Source organism: Anastrepha obliqua, chromosome 4 (assembly GCF_027943255.1).
Source record: "Anastrepha obliqua isolate idAnaObli1 chromosome 4, idAnaObli1_1.0, whole genome shotgun sequence".
In the NCBI taxonomy this organism is placed as follows: domain Eukaryota; kingdom Metazoa; phylum Arthropoda; class Insecta; order Diptera; family Tephritidae; genus Anastrepha; species Anastrepha obliqua.
The window spans coordinates 44501534-44519213 of record NC_072895.1 but is presented as its reverse complement, the minus strand read 5'-3'; the positions used below and the strand labels follow the sequence as shown (position 1 = coordinate 44519213).

General features: G+C 33.2%; 1 protein-coding gene across 1 annotated transcript in view; it reads left to right on the top strand.

The window, feature by feature from the left end:
• Positions 1 to 17680, top strand: part of LOC129244114 (protocadherin-like wing polarity protein stan) — a 63792-nt gene that overhangs the window by 37772 nt on the left and 8340 nt on the right. Inside the window, 1 exon segment of the mRNA XM_054881728.1 lies at positions 14216 to 14815. Coding sequence (XP_054737703.1) covers positions 14216 to 14815 — 600 coding nt within the window.

Genomic DNA, 17680 nt, shown 5'->3' with positions numbered 1-17680 from the left:
ATAATGACAAATACATACATATAAATTTCTAACAAAAAAGAGCAAATGGAAGCAGATGATAAATTGTGTCAGTAGTCGAATGAAAAGCATAAGCAAATAAGCATAACTGGCAGCTCTCTGAAGAGTTGAATTCCCATTAGATCGCATCAGAGAAAAAAGGTCGCTGTGCACTATCAAATTATAAGTATTTTTGCAAGGAAATTTCGAAAAAAAGATTAATTTATAACTTCGTCTTCTTCGAAATCCAGAACTGCAAAAAATCCCGCAAAAAATATTTTTTAACGAAAAATTTTCGGACGTAAAAAACTGTCATGCATTCGTTGTGGTATTTCATCCATAGTACGTAACACCATTATGGAAAAAATTGCATATAAAAAATCAGCGGAATTTTTTTAACAACTTCAAACTTCCACTTTATAAAACTAAAATTTAATAAATCATACAACTGCATACTAAAAATATTGCTAAAAGTACAAATTAAAAACCATGGAATTAGAATTCAAATTTGCAGAACTTTTCTAATTTTTGAATTTTTGAAGCTTAGATTTATATGGGTTCTGTTAAACAATGAGCTAAACTTTTATAAAAAAAAATGAAATAATGGACATTAACAAAAAAAATAGTCCAAAATTGTCAAAATGCTGATGTCTTATCGTTTTGTCGTGGGGTGTATATGGGCCAATAAAACAAAAATGTTTTAAAATAGTTCTACGGAATAATTGAAATACCTCCTTACCAAAACTTTAATGTTTTCTAGCAAACTTTAACTTGCTAGCATTAGGGTGGTACGGTAACATGAAAGAACTGCGAACTGGTGGCTAAGTACTACATAGAACTTGGTGTTTGTAGTGAATGATCTTTGAAGCAAGAAAAAATGGTCTTGACAAAAACAGCGATAAATCATAGTTTAAAATACGACTATAAATACCGAAGATATGATGAAAAACGGAAAAAGGTAGTCTTCATTTTCTGCTTATAATTTTCTTTCTTTCGAAAAAGCCTTGCAATCATACTTCGCATTCGATTGAGTTCGAGGCTTTTCTTTACGAGTTTGTCACAATTGCTAATAATTTTCTCGACTACCCGCACAGCCCACAGAGTATGCAACCCATCAATATTGAACCTGAGCTAAAGTGTCTGCAACAAAGAGCAAATATAAACATACACAACAACATATTTTCTCAATATTTACTCACAAAAAAATACACTTTGAATGACATATAAATAGAAAACCTCGGAGAATAACAAAATTCAAAATCAAATTAGACGAGAAGTTATAGAAAAAAAAGTATTGATATTTTGAGAATGCAAAAATTAAAATGATAATAAATATAAATATAAAACTAAAAATAAAAATAAATATTAAAATAAAAATAACATAAAATGTTATAATGTAAAAGTGTGCAAAGGAAGAGGGTAAATTGGCGAACTTTTTTGTTTTGTTCAACTCTGCACGGAAGAGATCCAATGAATTTCTTTACCTGCGCTAAGCTCTTTCTGCTCCCACTGATATACGATTAATATTACTCTTTTCTCTTGTATTTTGTATGCAATGCATTTAGTTTAGGGATAGTACATAGAAGAATAAGTTAATTTATAAATAAGCTTATGTTAAAAACACGTTTTGAGAGTTAAAGAAATTTAAAATTAAACTACGAAAATTTTGGAAAGCCAATAAATTTATAAATACGAATAATGGATATGTATTTACATGCATTTAGTCAAAACAGTACTGGGAATTAATCACAAAAACCCCATTTAAAAAGGTTACCGGAACTGAAAGCAAAAACTCGGCTGTAAATAAGGAATATATATAGGCGTTTGAGAGCGCACGTCGAAAGAGCCAGATTTGTGAAAAAATCGAATGCATGCTACACCAGATAACTCACCATCATACGAGGCTATTATTCTGAATAAAATTCAGACCATGAACTTAGCGAATATCATACACAGGTTATAAAGTATGGGTCTACATTTTTTTCGGCTGTCAAAATTTAACGCTTCTCAGGATAAAGTGACTTACAAGATCAAAATCTGTTGGATTCGACGAACTTACGCGTACATCCTTGTTGGTTATTTAGCCGAGCTACTACTCCACTTTTGGATGCACGTCTTAATGTAGTTGTAGGCCAACAGTTTTGGGCTAACGGACGTTGGCTTTTTATGTTTTTATTAGGATATTTTTCATGGCAGGCTTTCCATTTTCTGCCGAGTAACTGCCATTATCACGCATAACATTGTTATCACATGCCAACATTGGGTTGAATCCGGGCATTACAAGGATGATTAATCTTTGTAATTATTAGAGAAATTTAAAAAGATATTTAGATTTCACGCCTTTTCATTCTGAGGCAAATACATCTGGACCAACTTAATAAAATTTAAATATAAAACAGCGTTTGTCAGATATTATGTCTTATGGAGGAGCTGTTCTCGGAATCTTGTTGGTATTTTTTCGACAAAATGGAGAGTCAGCGCCTTGTTTTTTTTTTACTGTGTTCTACGGCATTTTTGTCAGCCATTGCTTTGCCTTAGCTTCTCTCATCAGCATTAGATAAAAAATCAATAGCCTACAGTTGCCTGTAAACGTTCTTTGGACCTACTTAGACTGTAGTCCTCCAGCAATTTTATGCACATGGATTGTGTTATCATAAGGTATTTTTTTCTATAAAAATATATACCACACCAAAAACCATACGAGTATAAAACAAAGTTTCAAATTTTGTACAAACTTTTTAAAAAGCTTTCAAAAATTATACAAAACTTTCGACTTTTTAACCGGAATTTCCCGAATTTTTCCGGGTATGTAATTTTATAGCCCAATGAATTTTAGTATACAAAGCGTAAGTTTCAGGTGACTAGAAAAACCCGGTGGTTCTTGACAATTTTCTCGCGGAGTTGTCACGTTTCTTTCGTCCACCCAAAGTACTACTTCCTGTTTAATAGAAATGTAAAAAAAATAGTTAAACTTTCCTCTTATGAATTAAAGTATACCCCATGGATACTATATCAACTCATACTTACTTAGGATTGAAATAAATACGCTAGAACTTGTTATTTTAATATGCTTTTATTCCGTGTGCTGCCTGCACCGGCTCCTGTTTTACATCAACTAACTCTACATTTCTATCACCTACTTCTAATACTCTCTCTCTGCTGCTGTTCCCCACAGATAACTTCGGCACGTTTTTCCCTTGGAAACAATAAATTCCTTTCACCCTTTCGCGGACAATAGTTTTTGGTACAAAGTATCGGTGGGGCTTTATCTTCAGATATAATGAATTAAGTGGTCCCAGCGGTCTAGAGCACGAAAATTTAGGGTATTTTCAGGAATTTTTTTTTTTTTATATAAAAAAAATTAAAAACGATATTTAAATTTTTTTAGCTTTTTATTTAATTTCTTTTACATAAAAAATTGAAACACTTTTTTTTGTATTTGAATAATTGAAAAAATGGCGCTGCAGTTGACATTCCCGAAAAATTGGGCCTGGACGGTGATAGCCATTATGGCTCTTCTTTTTATCTGAAGCACAAAAATCCAAAAAATTATTAATCAGTATGACTGTCTCGCTACTATAATACAAAAAAAAATTGACAAAATGTTGCGGTTTTGAATTTGACACTCTAAAAATCGGGTTTTCTCAGTTTTTTAATCAAAAAAATACGAAATAATTGAAATATTAATATCGTTCTAGTACGGGCGATAGCCACTAATGTTGTGAACAACATAATCAAATTTCAGGTTGTTCGGTTGAATAGTTGTTTTTTTTATAGCACCTGGCGAAAAAAGTAGTTTTTAGATAATTGAGTTTAAAGTTTTGAGAGTGGCCTTTAGCAGGCTGTAGAATCGAAAATACTGGAAATATCCTTCCAAAAATTTGACAATATATTCTTAAAAGCCCATACTTTCGAAATATAAAAAAAATGATTTTTTGAAAGTTCTAGACCACCGGGAACCTTAACTAAAAACTGACGTAGTATGCCGTTTTGCTGCTATAAGTCAAAACATGTTCAGCAAGCTCGAACTGGTACAAGTAACTGAAACTTACTTTCTATAATTCATAGATTTAACACAATTAAAACTTATTGCATAACAAATACTGGGAAAGCGTGAAATACTATCGAATTGGCTGCGGGAGTTGCAAGTTTGTCATATTTGTTGCATTAATTAATGACGGGGAATGGCGTTCTGCCCCTATAGCAACATAGGGCAATTTGACGGCGTTTGTCGGTTCGTCCACGAAAAAGTAGAAAATTAAATTCATGAGAAAATGCACAACTGAGAATGCATCATTGCTATAAAAAAAATATAGTTTGTGAAACTATAGATTTTTTATAGAAATTTTATTTTATGGACATTTTTCTGAATGTCAAGGAAGCTGATTTTTGTTGCACAACGTTTTCAGTCGATAGAAAGCATAAATGATAATTAAAGCAAGAACTGAAAGCGATTTCTGAAAATTCGCCTCAAATGTATTTTGATGGTTGGATTACCGATTGAGTGAAAAGTGTATTATTTCGGCAAAGGAATGCTTTGAAAGCGATGCAATCAATTTGAATGAGTAATAGGTCGTTCTTTTTACTTACGAAACGAAAATATCCTATCATAGATTCACAAAACTTGTGACGTGATAACGTCTTATAATTCGATGTAGCCGGCTGCACGCACCAAAAAATGCGGCGTTATCTTGCCCATGCGTCGTTACCTTGCTTTAACTGCAAGCGAGAGCGCGGAACGAACGACAAAGCGGCACAATCGGCCCCCGCGTTCGGCAACGTTCGACATCTGGCTCTCTCCTACTTGAGTGAGCATATATATGTATGTATATGCGCATATGTAGGTATATAAATTCACATATTTGTATTTGCATATGCCTTCTTCCTGTGTGCATGGTAATGAACCATTTCTCTGTTGAGAATAGGAGATGATAGGAAAAGTAGGAAATGAAAGGGGGTGTTTCGAGTGTAATGTGTCTTGAAAAAGTCAAATCGATGATGGTGCCTCTAAGTGTTGTTGACTTATTAACGTCTGATGCACAATCGAAATTGATCATATCTTTCATGAACTTGATAAATGTCTCGTAATTTTTCACGTTTGTGTAAATGTAACCTGATCAATTCCTCCTCTATATCCATACAAAATATCTATCAAACAAATAAAATTAAAATTTTCTTTTGAAAACTGCAACCATTCCATCAGTATTTTCTTATGGCGTTGTCACGTTAAACTATCGTCAGTAAACCGACTTTACAGACAACCTCTTTTTTTTTTTCTTTTCTTTTTGTGTGGCACAAAATTCTCGAATCGCTTGATCAAGAGATCACAATACAATTAAAACTCTGTGTCTCATAGGCCAATTCCCGGTACTTTTTTGACTGAATGTACTTGCTGTAAGGTATATTATCATAATACAGACTGAATTCTTTTATGTACGAGTATTGTATGTGTTAAAGAAATATTAAGTATTAAAGCGAACTAATGAATGAAAAGGAAATTATTGCAGAAGAGTCAAAATATTTTTATATTTTTGTGTAGAACTATAAAAAGCAGCATACGATGTATTCGCTAGTTCAATTAGAATAATTGTTCACAATAAGTTATTTAATAGGCTGAAGAAAGCATTTTTTAGAATATGGCTACATATTTGCCTGATTTTGTTTTTAGGCCTGACTTTTTTTTTTTTTTTTGGTAGCTTTTTACACATTTTGAGCTTTTTTAGACATTTCCACTGGAATTGCGCATTTGCTGTAAGGGTGTCATTATCCAAAAAATAAACAAAAATAGCTTCAAAATTTTCAATTAAGGCGTAGGGCTGCCTAAGTAAAACTAAAAACATATTTCTATCTAAGGAGATCGCCATAACTTTTGTGCACAAGAAATAAGAAAACCTGGTGGTGAAAAATTTTGAAACTTTTTTTTTTTGTTTTTGCTTGTGATTATAATATTATTTCTGTGAATGAGCAATATCAATTCAGTTTTCTTCCTGAAAATTTTGCTAATGCCCCTGAAATAGCCGAATAACCGAAAAAAAATCTTGGGTATTGCGGTAACCTATAGCCTACTGTTGTGGCAACATCACAAGTGTCGTTTTATTCAATTATGTCGTTTATCTCGATTGGAAAACTATCAAGCAGCTGTTGGCTAAAAATGTACGCCTCAATGTTCAAAATGAAGGCTAAGTCGTCTGCATGTTTTTCTTCAGAGAAATTTTGTCATGAACCCCAAGAAAAAATTATTTGACTTACTTCCTAAAGTAAATTTTTTTTCTCTAAAACTTTTCGTCTATTTCGGGAGGATACAACATTCAGCTGTTAAATTTTAATTCTAGAAATTTTTCTTGAATTTCGGGAGGATACAACATTCAGCTGTTAAATTTTAATTCTAGAAATTTTTCTTGAATTTTCCTAAAATTTATGCACGACAAGAAACTAGGAATGTTCTGCGAATTTACTATGGTCGTCTCTACGTTACCGGTAGAATTCGGACAGATCACTTTGGCATTGACCAAAACATTATGGGGACAGCTTATGCCGCCGAAAATAATTATAAGGCCACCACAGACTGACAGGTTTTAACTATTTACATATTTATTTTCTTTAATTTCAATTATTATTTTTTATATATTTTTATGCAATATAATTCTTTCTATAAAAAAGAATCCATGTTTCAAAATGTGGCCAGAGTTTATACAAATTCGACTAATTTTCATCAAAACATAAATTTTTTCAATCAGAATTTTCTAAAAACAATTTGGGTACGCAATTTTTAAAGCTGAATAAATTTCAATATGGCAAAGCCTAAATGTTAAGAAGCTCAAAATTCTCGTTGATTTTTTATAAAATTTTTGCACCGACGCAGTTTCACCATATAAAAATAATAACACCTTCAGAGGAAAAAAATTAAAAAAAATCAACGAGAATTTTAAGAGCATTCAAACTTTCACTTTGTTGTGGTAAAATTGAACGGCCTATAAAACTGCATACCCAAAATGTTTTCAAAAAAGTTGGGATTAAAAATTTCGATGAAAATTTTTCGAAATTTTATAAATTTTGTACAAATTTCGAGACTTGTAGTATAGTATTTACTATAGAATGAAACATATAAGTAAAATAGACACTTTTCTACAAAAATAACTGAAATAAAAAAAAATTAATAAGTAGATGATGAAAACGTTTCAATATGTGGTGCCTTTGAATTATTTTCGGGAGTGTATTAAATGATCCAAAAATATAAGACCACAAACATAAGCGCTAAATTTTTTTCTTCTCTGTGCAAACCGAATAACGTAACAAATGCGTAATTTGAGTTCGGAAACAATATTTTCGATTTCATATGAATTCTGTAATACCAATTTTTTTTCCTTCGTAGCTTTTCTAATATGGATTCAGTGATAAGCTTGAATATCTACAGTTCATAAGACTGCACCGTTTTACTCTGCCTCGATGTAAGCTATTTCAAATACGAAATTATTGAGTATAAAACCGAAGCAGTTATTTTGATCTAAGAATTCAGCGCGGCGTGATAGACAATTACCAGTGGTTAATGATTAAAAGTGCATCGAAAGAGCCAATATTTTCACAAATATAAGGATTGTGCTAAACACAAACACTCGAGTCTTTGAAATTGTTACGAATTAACTGGGCGAATAAATGAAATACATTAAACTTCACAATAAGATATTTTAAAATATACTAAAATATATAAGTAAAATTTTTTTTTTCATTGCAAAGGCTTCTCTTCGGTCTATTGTGCATACCACCTAAATATCTTGCCAATATCGCAGCAATGCATTTTTATTACTCTAATTGTAATCATCAGTAGTTTAACAAATTCTGTTCGCCTTCAACTTCAAATTTTAGTTCGTAAAATCTAATTTGCATTTCCACTGAAATTCCCGAACCACCTGAACGAAACGTAAACGTAAAGAGTGCCTCGACGATAGTTTGAAGCTTATTCGAATTTAGTTGGATTGAAGTAAGAGAAAAAGGAAAATAAGAAAAGAAGAAAATAAAAAAACAAAAGATAAATAGAAGAAGTTAGTTGTAAAATAAGGAAAAGAAGAACGCAGAGATAGTTTGCTATATAAACAACTCCATTTAGCTTCTTATGCCATTTATTTAGATTAAATTTAGAAAAACTGCATTAGCATGAAATTCAGATGATTTTAGTAAAGTATTTTTAGTATTTATTTCAAATGCTACGCAACGGAACTTAAAGTGACATCGAAACACATGAAAGCATTTAATATAAAATATTGCACAAAAATCGGAGCACATTAATATATAAATATTTATGAAAATTTAAGGATTTATTTATTTTTTGTAAACTAATTTTAACAAAATAAAAGTGTATACTTTGGCCAATGGCTTTAGAAATTTGCAATTTAAATGTATAAAAAACTTCAAGTGTGTCTTTCTCTAGCCGTTGGCATTTATGCTGACAAAAATCAATACTCAACCAGTGATTGCAATTTGTTTTTGTTTTTTTTTTTTTTTTGTTAATTTTGTTTTGTTACACTTTCCTTGTAAAAAATACTAAAAGCGGATTTTTGTTATTCGAATTATAGACATTTAAAAATAAATTTTTATATTATATATACAGCGCATATGCAAGCACGGCTATGTTGGTAAAAAAAAATAATTTGTAAGTTGCAAATATAAAAATCTCAATACTCCAGGAGAATACAAAGGGAAAGAAATTATTTTTTTTATATTTTAGTATTTGTACACATTGTAGTTTAAGTTTAAGTAAAACCTAAAACTCATTTAATGTTAGGTTTTTTTACATTGAAAAAATATCAAATATATTATGCGAAAATAAATATATAAACATACATATATATATACATATTCTCTGTGCATGTATGTTACCTACGATTCAGCGTTGCAGAAGAATAAAATATCTGGAGATTTATTGTATGATATTGTGCTGTAAAGAATATTTAATTTAAATACCATCAAATGCATAAATAAATGTAGTTAAGAATTAAAAAAATATGTATAAGAAAAACATGTTGTTTTATTTTTGGTAAAAAATGTGTTTAGAGAAAGCAGTGGTCCACCCAGGACAGTCACGCTAAGAAAGGAAACGCAGAAATATATTTAACCCTCTGCAAGTGACGTAGTATATAACAGACACCAAATACTACAAAACGCTATTTTGCTTCGCTCTTTTATAAGCAGATACTCTCGAATTTTTAGTAGCTCCTTATTACGTGCTTATGAGTACGTTAACGTATAAAAGGCAGTTGGAGTAAACGCGACGATGCGAGTGAAAAAGTGTCTGCAAGTCAACTACATCAGTATTGACATAGGTGTCTGAGAAGCAATCACCTCAGTATTTTTGTTATATTTTCGTAGTGTCTCCTGAACAACGTATCAGTGAAATTGTTTCATTACCTTATATTTTTTCAGTTTTGATTTGATGGAACAGTTAAATACAAATCAGAGGATACACTCTTCCAAAAGAACATCATCTGGAACTTTTAAAAGCCGTGACGAGCAGATACAACAGTGGTTGGAGGAAGAAACCGCGCATGAGTTCAGCGATTTGGATGACGACGGCACTGACCCCAATCTTCAGCCAGAAACTGAACTTTTAGAAAACGATGAAGTTTCAAGAACTTATTGCTTCAAGTGAAGTCAGATCCATTGCTAAGCAACAACGTACTTCCAATCAAGAAATTGATGCTGACACAAAAAAACCAGTTATGATAGCAGATTACAACCATACCAAAGGAGGAGTTGACAAAAAATGTTCGATATATTCAAGCAGCCGTAAACTCGTCGATTGGTCGATATGATATGATTGTTATTAATAGCTTTGTTTTCAATCAAATATCGAGCCATTACCGCCAAAATGATGTATCCCACACCATAATCGTTTTTTGTTTTGTTATCGAAATCGATAGTTCAACATCATTTGCATCATCTGTCAAAATTTCATGGCTGTAGATTAAACCGTTATGATTTTATAACAAAAACAATTTTAATGTAAATGCATATGGTGACTTGTTTACATTTTCTTTGAACGCTTGTGTGGGATACAATTAAATTCTCTTTTAAAATAAATGAAACACAAGGGAAAAAAATAAAAAAAAACCCAATTTTTTGAGACTAATTAAAGTTAAAGCTTTAGAACAATATGTCGAAGGTATGAATTTGTTTTTTTTGCAAAATACAATATGTTTTTGTTTTCAATTATTGGATATTTTTACAGCTCTCCCTGGTACCGTATAGCGATTCAGATGAATCTTTCGTTGATTTAAATGGTTTGGAAAGTTTAAAAGAAGTCGAGGAGGAAACGGAAAAATACGAGTGTTTTGCCCAACCCGTGTCCAAATTCGTGTCATGATAAAATTTCTGAAGATGAAAGAGTAAGAATAAATGAACATTTTTGGGGAATCGGCAACAAAATTAGACAGAAAGATTGGTTGTCTTCTTGTGTTAAACAAGTCGATATTAAAAGGCGATATGGAGAAAGTGACAGTAAAGAGTGCAGTTTTAATTATTTTATCAATATCAGTAATAGCAGTTTTAAAGTTTGTCAACAATTTTTATTGAAAACGTTGAGCATTTCACAAACGATTTTAATATCCGTAATAAAAAATAGAAGTTCGTATAAAAAATGCTTGAAAATATAAAAAAGCCAACTGCACACAACAAATCTGAGGAAGCAAGCATATCGATAGTCCATCTTTATTGTGATAGCTGCGCAGGATAGAACAAAAACAGAGCTATGCTTGCGACATTAACCTATTTTGTTGAAAATTCTAATTTTGTGACTAATATAAAAATCACATACTTGTTGCCTAGACACGCCATGATGCCTGTTGATTCGATACATAGTACAATTGAATTGTTTATTCGGAATAGGACTATTTGGGCTACAAGTGAGTGGTACACCATAATATCAAATGCAAGAACTAACCCAGGGAAATATAATTGTATTGAATTAACTAACAGTGATTTTAAAGACTGGAAGACATTTTCACAGGCGTTACTTCCAAATTCAGTGAAAATTCAATTTACAAAATTACACTCTGTTACATTGGAAAAAAATATTCTAAATATTACTCTTAAATATGGCTACTTTGATGAATCTCAAACCATAAATTATGATCTAGATTCAATTCCACGATCCAGACGAAACTAGGAAATAGTTTGTGAGGGACCTACTCAATTATATGATGATATATAATATTAAACATTTCTTCTGCTAAATATAAGGATTTGAAAACGCTTTGCGATAGAAAAACTTTACCCGTAAAATTCCAACACGAGTATTTGAATTTAAAATGGGATGGATCTGTTAAAGATTTGCTACCTGAAACCGACCACGAAGATAACATTTCGCGTTCTTTATATATTTTTATCTATCGTTATTCAAGTTTACAAGATTTTAATATGAATATATGAATAACATTACTTTGTTAACAGAAAACTTTAAATATATGAAGTACATTACTTTATTTTTGTTTTATCGAATATACTAAGAAATGTATACATTTATTTTTTTAAATCAAATCTAATTTAATTTGAAGGACTAAGTAAAAAAATTAAATAAAAACAAACGGGTAGTCACTTCCTTAAAATAAATTTTTGTGTAACCCACACACTTTTTTAATAATAGGTTGCCAGAAGGAAAGCAAAAAAAATGTATCCCACAAAAACAACCCTTATGATGCAAATATCTATTTAAAATTATTAAAATTAAATGTATTACACAAAAAAATATTTACATTATAAATTTTAAAATAATGGCTTTATTAAAACTAATTTAATTTAAAAAAAAACCTTCCCCTGTAAAATTTCGAGTTTGTGGGATACATTTTTTCGGCGGTTATGGCTCGATATGTTCAGACAGTGATGATAAAATGAGAAGAAAAATTTTTTTACTCAATCTGGCAAGAGAATTGGCATTAGATCACATGAAATTTCGGGTGTATAATGAAAAATTGCTAAGAGAACTAAGAATGACGATAAACAGGGTTCTCGGTAAAGATCTTCCCCCTCCCCCACCAACCATTCGATTTAACTTACCGAGTGGAAGACAACTTTGCACTATTTGTCCGCCAAAAATAAATTTGATATTGTTGCTGCAATTGCTTAAAGCCAATTTGCTTCCAATGCTCTAAGCCACTTTGTGAGGCCTGCCAATAAAATTTGTAACTTTTTATTACACGATTCGTATGATCTCTTTTTACTAGACTGATAAGTTTAAGCTTAATATGGAATGGAAAAAATTTGTTTAATGAATGAATGAATGAATGAATAGAATATTTTTTTTTTAAATACATAACTTCTGGGGGACGAATTTTTAAGTAATGTTCAACATGAAATAATTTCTAACTTAACTACTGAATTTATCTTTTTTCTTAATATATCGTTGAGTTTAAGTTTAAACAAAAGCAAATGTTAAACATTTGTTGAAAAAAAAAAATAGTATATGGAATACTTTTCGTTGTTTTTGTATAGATACAAGTTTTAAGGTTTCATTTGTGAAATCAGAACAAAACCTGCTTAACATAAACTGTCATTTCAAATTCAATAAATATGTTAATAAATAAAAATAAAGTCTATAAGCAAAAAATTAAAATAGTTTCACCAACTTTACAAGCCGGAACTCGGTAAAGGCAAGTCGTCGGAATGGTGTCTGATATATAGTACTACCATGTCAGTGGAATTGTGAAAATTGTATCACGTCAATCGCAGAGGGTTAAAGGAGTCTAATTTTTGGGCAAAAATGAGGTTTATACACCCTACGCATATTTAATTTAAAATAAAACATAACGCAAGTGGACGGTAATATGCCTTTGACCAATGTATATTATTTTTCCTTTAACTCCTATTGGAGCATAGGGCCCCAACTACGTCTCTTCGCAAATGGAAATGGCTTTGAGCTATATATCCAAGTTCGTTCCACGTAAGACCAAAAGAGTTCATTTCAACTTCTGTTGAGCGTCTTCAGGTGGTACCAGGGGCTCCAACGCACGGCCTGCCTAGCAATTTTGTCATGACTTACACTTACACTTAGGTGTATGCCATATCCACTGGCACTTTCTTTTTCGAATTTCAGTGCCACGTCATGCTGGTTAGCGTTTGTTTAGTAGTTCCAAGTCGGATTAGCAGGCTTCTCGTGATTGTCGCGGTTGCTTTCCAAGTGATGCAACCATATATTGGGTTGGCAATGAAGTAATTGCGGATTTCACTCATATATGACTTCAGTTGAAATTTTAGGTTTGCGGACGTAGTACAAATGTAAAACACATTTCGTTATTTGATAGTTGGCAATTCAGCTGTCAATCAGTAAAAACAGTTTTTTGATCCGTTGCGTCGTTTTCGTTTGGCGTTCGTTGAAAAATGGAAAATCAAAAGGAACATTTTCAACATATTTTGCTTTTATATTTCCGCATCGGGAAAACCGCATCGCAAGCACATAAAAAGTTATGTGCAGTTTATGGTGACGAAAGCTTAAAAGAGCGGCGGTGTCAAAATTGGTTTGCAAAATTTCGTTCTAGTGATTTTTCACTCAAAGATAAAAAACGCTTTAGTCGTCCAGTTGAAGTTGATGACGCCCTAATCAAAGCAATAATAGATTCGGATCATCGCAGTACAACACGTGAGATTGCAGAGAAGTTTAATGTATCACATACATGCATTGAAAATCACTTAAAACAACTTGGCTATGTTCAAAAACTCGATACATGGGTTCCATACGAACAATGGGTTCCAAGAAACGCATTTAACGCAACGTATTAACAGCTGCGATTTGCTAAGGAGACGTAATGAAAATGATCCATTTTTAAAACGACTGATAACTGGCGATGAAAAATAGGTTGTTTACAACAATATCAAGCAGAAAAGATCGTGGAGCAGGCTAAGTGAATCAACTCAAACAACATTGAAATCTGATATTCATACCAGGACGTTCAATAATGTGTGTGACTGACACATAGATGGCGGCACTAGTACTAAATCAATATTTTTTTCGAAAGTTGGCAACCTTTTTAGGCTTACTGTCAAAATCATATGTTAATCCGACCATTTGTTTACAAGTTACAGTGCTTTAAGTGACGCTACTTTTGAGTTTTAAAAAAAAATGAATTCAAAGCAATTCCGTGTGCTGATTTATCATTGTTTTTTAATGAAAAAATACTGTTCAATGCCAGTAATGGCTTGAAAAACATTATTCGGACTCTGCTCCCTCAAAAAGAAGCATTTGTTATTGGTATGCCGAATTCAAACGTGGTCGTACAGACACCGATGACATTCCATCTACTGGAAGGCCAAATGACGCTGTTATTCCGGAAAACGTTGAAAAAACACTGAAAATCATTATGTCCGACCGTAAAGTGAAAAGGAGGGAGATTGCTGACATTCTAAAGATATCAGCAGGCAGTGTACACACCATAATACACGAACATTTGGATATGAAAAAGGTGTTTTCCAAATGGGTGCCGCGTTTGCTCACACCGGAGCAAAAACAACAACGAATCGATGATTCAGAGAGCTGTTTGGACATGTTTACGCGCAATAAGTTGGAGTTTTTGCATCAGTGCATCACAATGGATGAAACATGGATCCACCATTTCACTCCAGAGTCAAATCGGCAGTCTGCTGAGTGGCATGCAGCCGGTGAAAGCCGCCCAAAGCGACCAAAGACACAGCAGTCGGCTGGCAAGATTATGGCGTCTGTATTTTGGGATGCGCATGGAATAATATTCATCGACTATCTCCAGAAGGGGCAGACCATCAACAGCGACTATTATATAGCGTTATTGGAGCGTTTGAAAGACGAAATCGCAGAGAAAAGGCCTCATATGGCGAAGAAAAAAGTGTTGTTCCACCAAGACAATGCACCGTGTCACAAATCAATAAAAACGATGCCAAAATTGAACGAATTGGGCTTCGAATTGCTTCCCCATCCGCCGTATTCTCCAGATTTGGCCCCCAGCGACTCAGACCTCAAAAAGGTGCTCCGTGGTAAGAGATTTGGCTCAAATGATGAAGTAATCGCCGAAACTGAGGCCTATTTTGAAGGCAAAGAAAAATCGTTTTGCAAAGGCGGTATCGAAAGATTGGAAAAGCGTTGGAATGATTGTATCTCCCTAAAAGGGGACTATATTGATGAATAAAAACGAATTTTGGCACAAAAATGTGTTTTAATTAATTAGTCACACACATTATTGAACGAAGAAAAAAAAGAAAAGAAAGTTTTGTTATCGGTTTGGTGGGATTACAAAGGAATTGTCTACTTTGAACTCTTATCACCTAACCGAACGATCAATTATGCCGTCTACATTGAACAACTAACGAAATTAAACAATGCAGTTGAAGAAAAGCGGCCCGAATTGACAAATCGAAAAGGTATTGTACTCCATAATAACAATGCAAGGCCACACATCTTTGGCCACTCGGCAAAAATTATTGGAGCTTTGTTGGAATGTTTCCCCACATCCACCATATAGTCCTGATCTTGCACCATCTGATTATTTTTTGTTTTGATCTTTACAAAACTCCTTGAATGGTAAAAATTCAATAATCATGATGATGTCAAATCGTACCTGATTCAGTTTTCTGCTAATAAAAGAAGTTTTATGAACGCCTGAAAGATGGCAAAAGGTCATTGATCAAAATGGGCAATACATTACAGAATAAAGTTATTTAGTTCCATGAAAAAATTTCCCTTGATTTTCTAAAAAAATCCGCAATTACTTAGTTGCCAAACCAAAAGGACAGATTTGACCTTTGTGTTAAATATGCGCGATTTGGTATAAAGGCTGATGTGGTTATTTCGCCACAAAGGCGCAAGGATGCCCAATGATGAAATATGAGAGCCGCTTTTATTTTTATAGCGTTAAACTTGAGGTCGGTATCTTGAAGCTTTTCCTGTATGGCTTGAGTAAGCAGTTTAAGGTCGAAAATTTTATGAGCTAGTAAACAGATATCATCTGCGTATGCCAAGTACTTAAGGAATTGGTTGTTTATTTGCCACTGAATGCCTTTATGCTGATTTTCATTACTCGAAAGTAGCGCATATGGCATTCCCTTGAGCAGAACGTAACAGCGTATCTGTAGCTCTCCCTATCAGAGCAATAAGCTGATCTAGGATACTCCTTTTACGCAGAGCAGGCCAGATGGATTCCCGACTGATTGAAAAAATAAATAAATTAAATAATTGGCGCGTACACGTCTGTTAAGTGCTTGGCCGAGCTCCTCCTCCTATTTGTGGTGTGCGTGTTGATGTTGTTCCACAAATGATTATCAAAGTCAATAAAAAGCAAATGCAGCTTAACCAACGCAGTGCGCAATGATAATTTTAAAGATTGTTATTGGTTCCCTACAAGAGCATCCCCTGCGAAAAACGGCCTGGTAGGAGCTTACTGACGCTTCCAAATAGATTTTCATCCGATTGAGAATTTATGCTTGCGTGCTTATTGTAACCCATGACAAGTTTTTGAGGTCAGCTGTATTTTAAGCACATCCATGCAGCTGCCCCTTGGCAAACAAACTGAAAGGGATTTAGAGGTAATTCTGCCATTTCAAAAGGAAATTCGGTATATTTCCAATTCGGAATGTGCTATATGCATGTCCACAGTCTAGCTTACGACAATTTGGTTCCTAGGCACATAATGCACAATTCTTTTTACATTTTTTAGTCTCATGCATGCAAAAAAAAAATTCCCGCAATATTTTCACATAATTGTGGATTTACCTCATATGTAATATAACGGTCTTGTGGTTCCATATACCGTTTTACCCTAAGAAGTAAATTTGGACCGCCAAAAAAATCAGCAATAATTTGCAATACTGAGCTTCTTCTTTTCGCCAAGAGTTAGCAAGTTACAAATAAACAAAAATTTGTCGGCAACGCGGGAAGAGAGCTGCCTTCAATTATATGTGTTGGTAAGGTAGTGTGGCCTAACGTTCTATAGCCATACTCGCTAGCGGCGAATCTTACTCGATAACTTTGTTGTTGCTTTCGCATGCAAATTTTTCGTCAAGTTAATCGAGCATAGAGATAGCGAGCGGAGAAATGGCGAAGAAAAGTGGCCTACGGATTGTGACAAAAATTATTGCAGCACGGCTTTTACCATATTCCATTTGCGGAACCTTGTTATTTTGAAAAAGGTTGGGTTTTGATGAACAATTTAATAGGCGCTTACCAAGCGTATTAAATATGACAAACACTAGGACGGTTAATTCTTATTAAAAAATAAATAAATAATTGGCGCGTACACTTCTTTTAGGTGTTTGGCCGAGCTCCTCCTCCTATTTGTAGTGTGCCCCTTGATGTTGTTCCACAAATGGAGGGACCTACAGTTTCAAGCCGACTCCGAACGGCAGATATTTTTATGAGGAGCTTTTTCATGGCAGACATACACTCGGAGGTTTACCATTGCCTGCCGAGGGGCGACCGCTATTAGAAAAATGTTTTTATTAATTTTGCTTTCACCGGGATTTGAACCAACGTTCTCTCTGTGAATTCCGAATGGTAATCACGCACCAACCGATTCGGCTACGGCGGCCGAATGTCTATTTTTAATTTGATTAGCATTGATATTTTTCTGATAATATTGAATTTTAAATCAACATTTTTTCGTCCGGTAATCTTGACATAAAATATCTTAAACACCTTGTTTTACATAATCGTTCATATTTCTGTACTCTGAACACC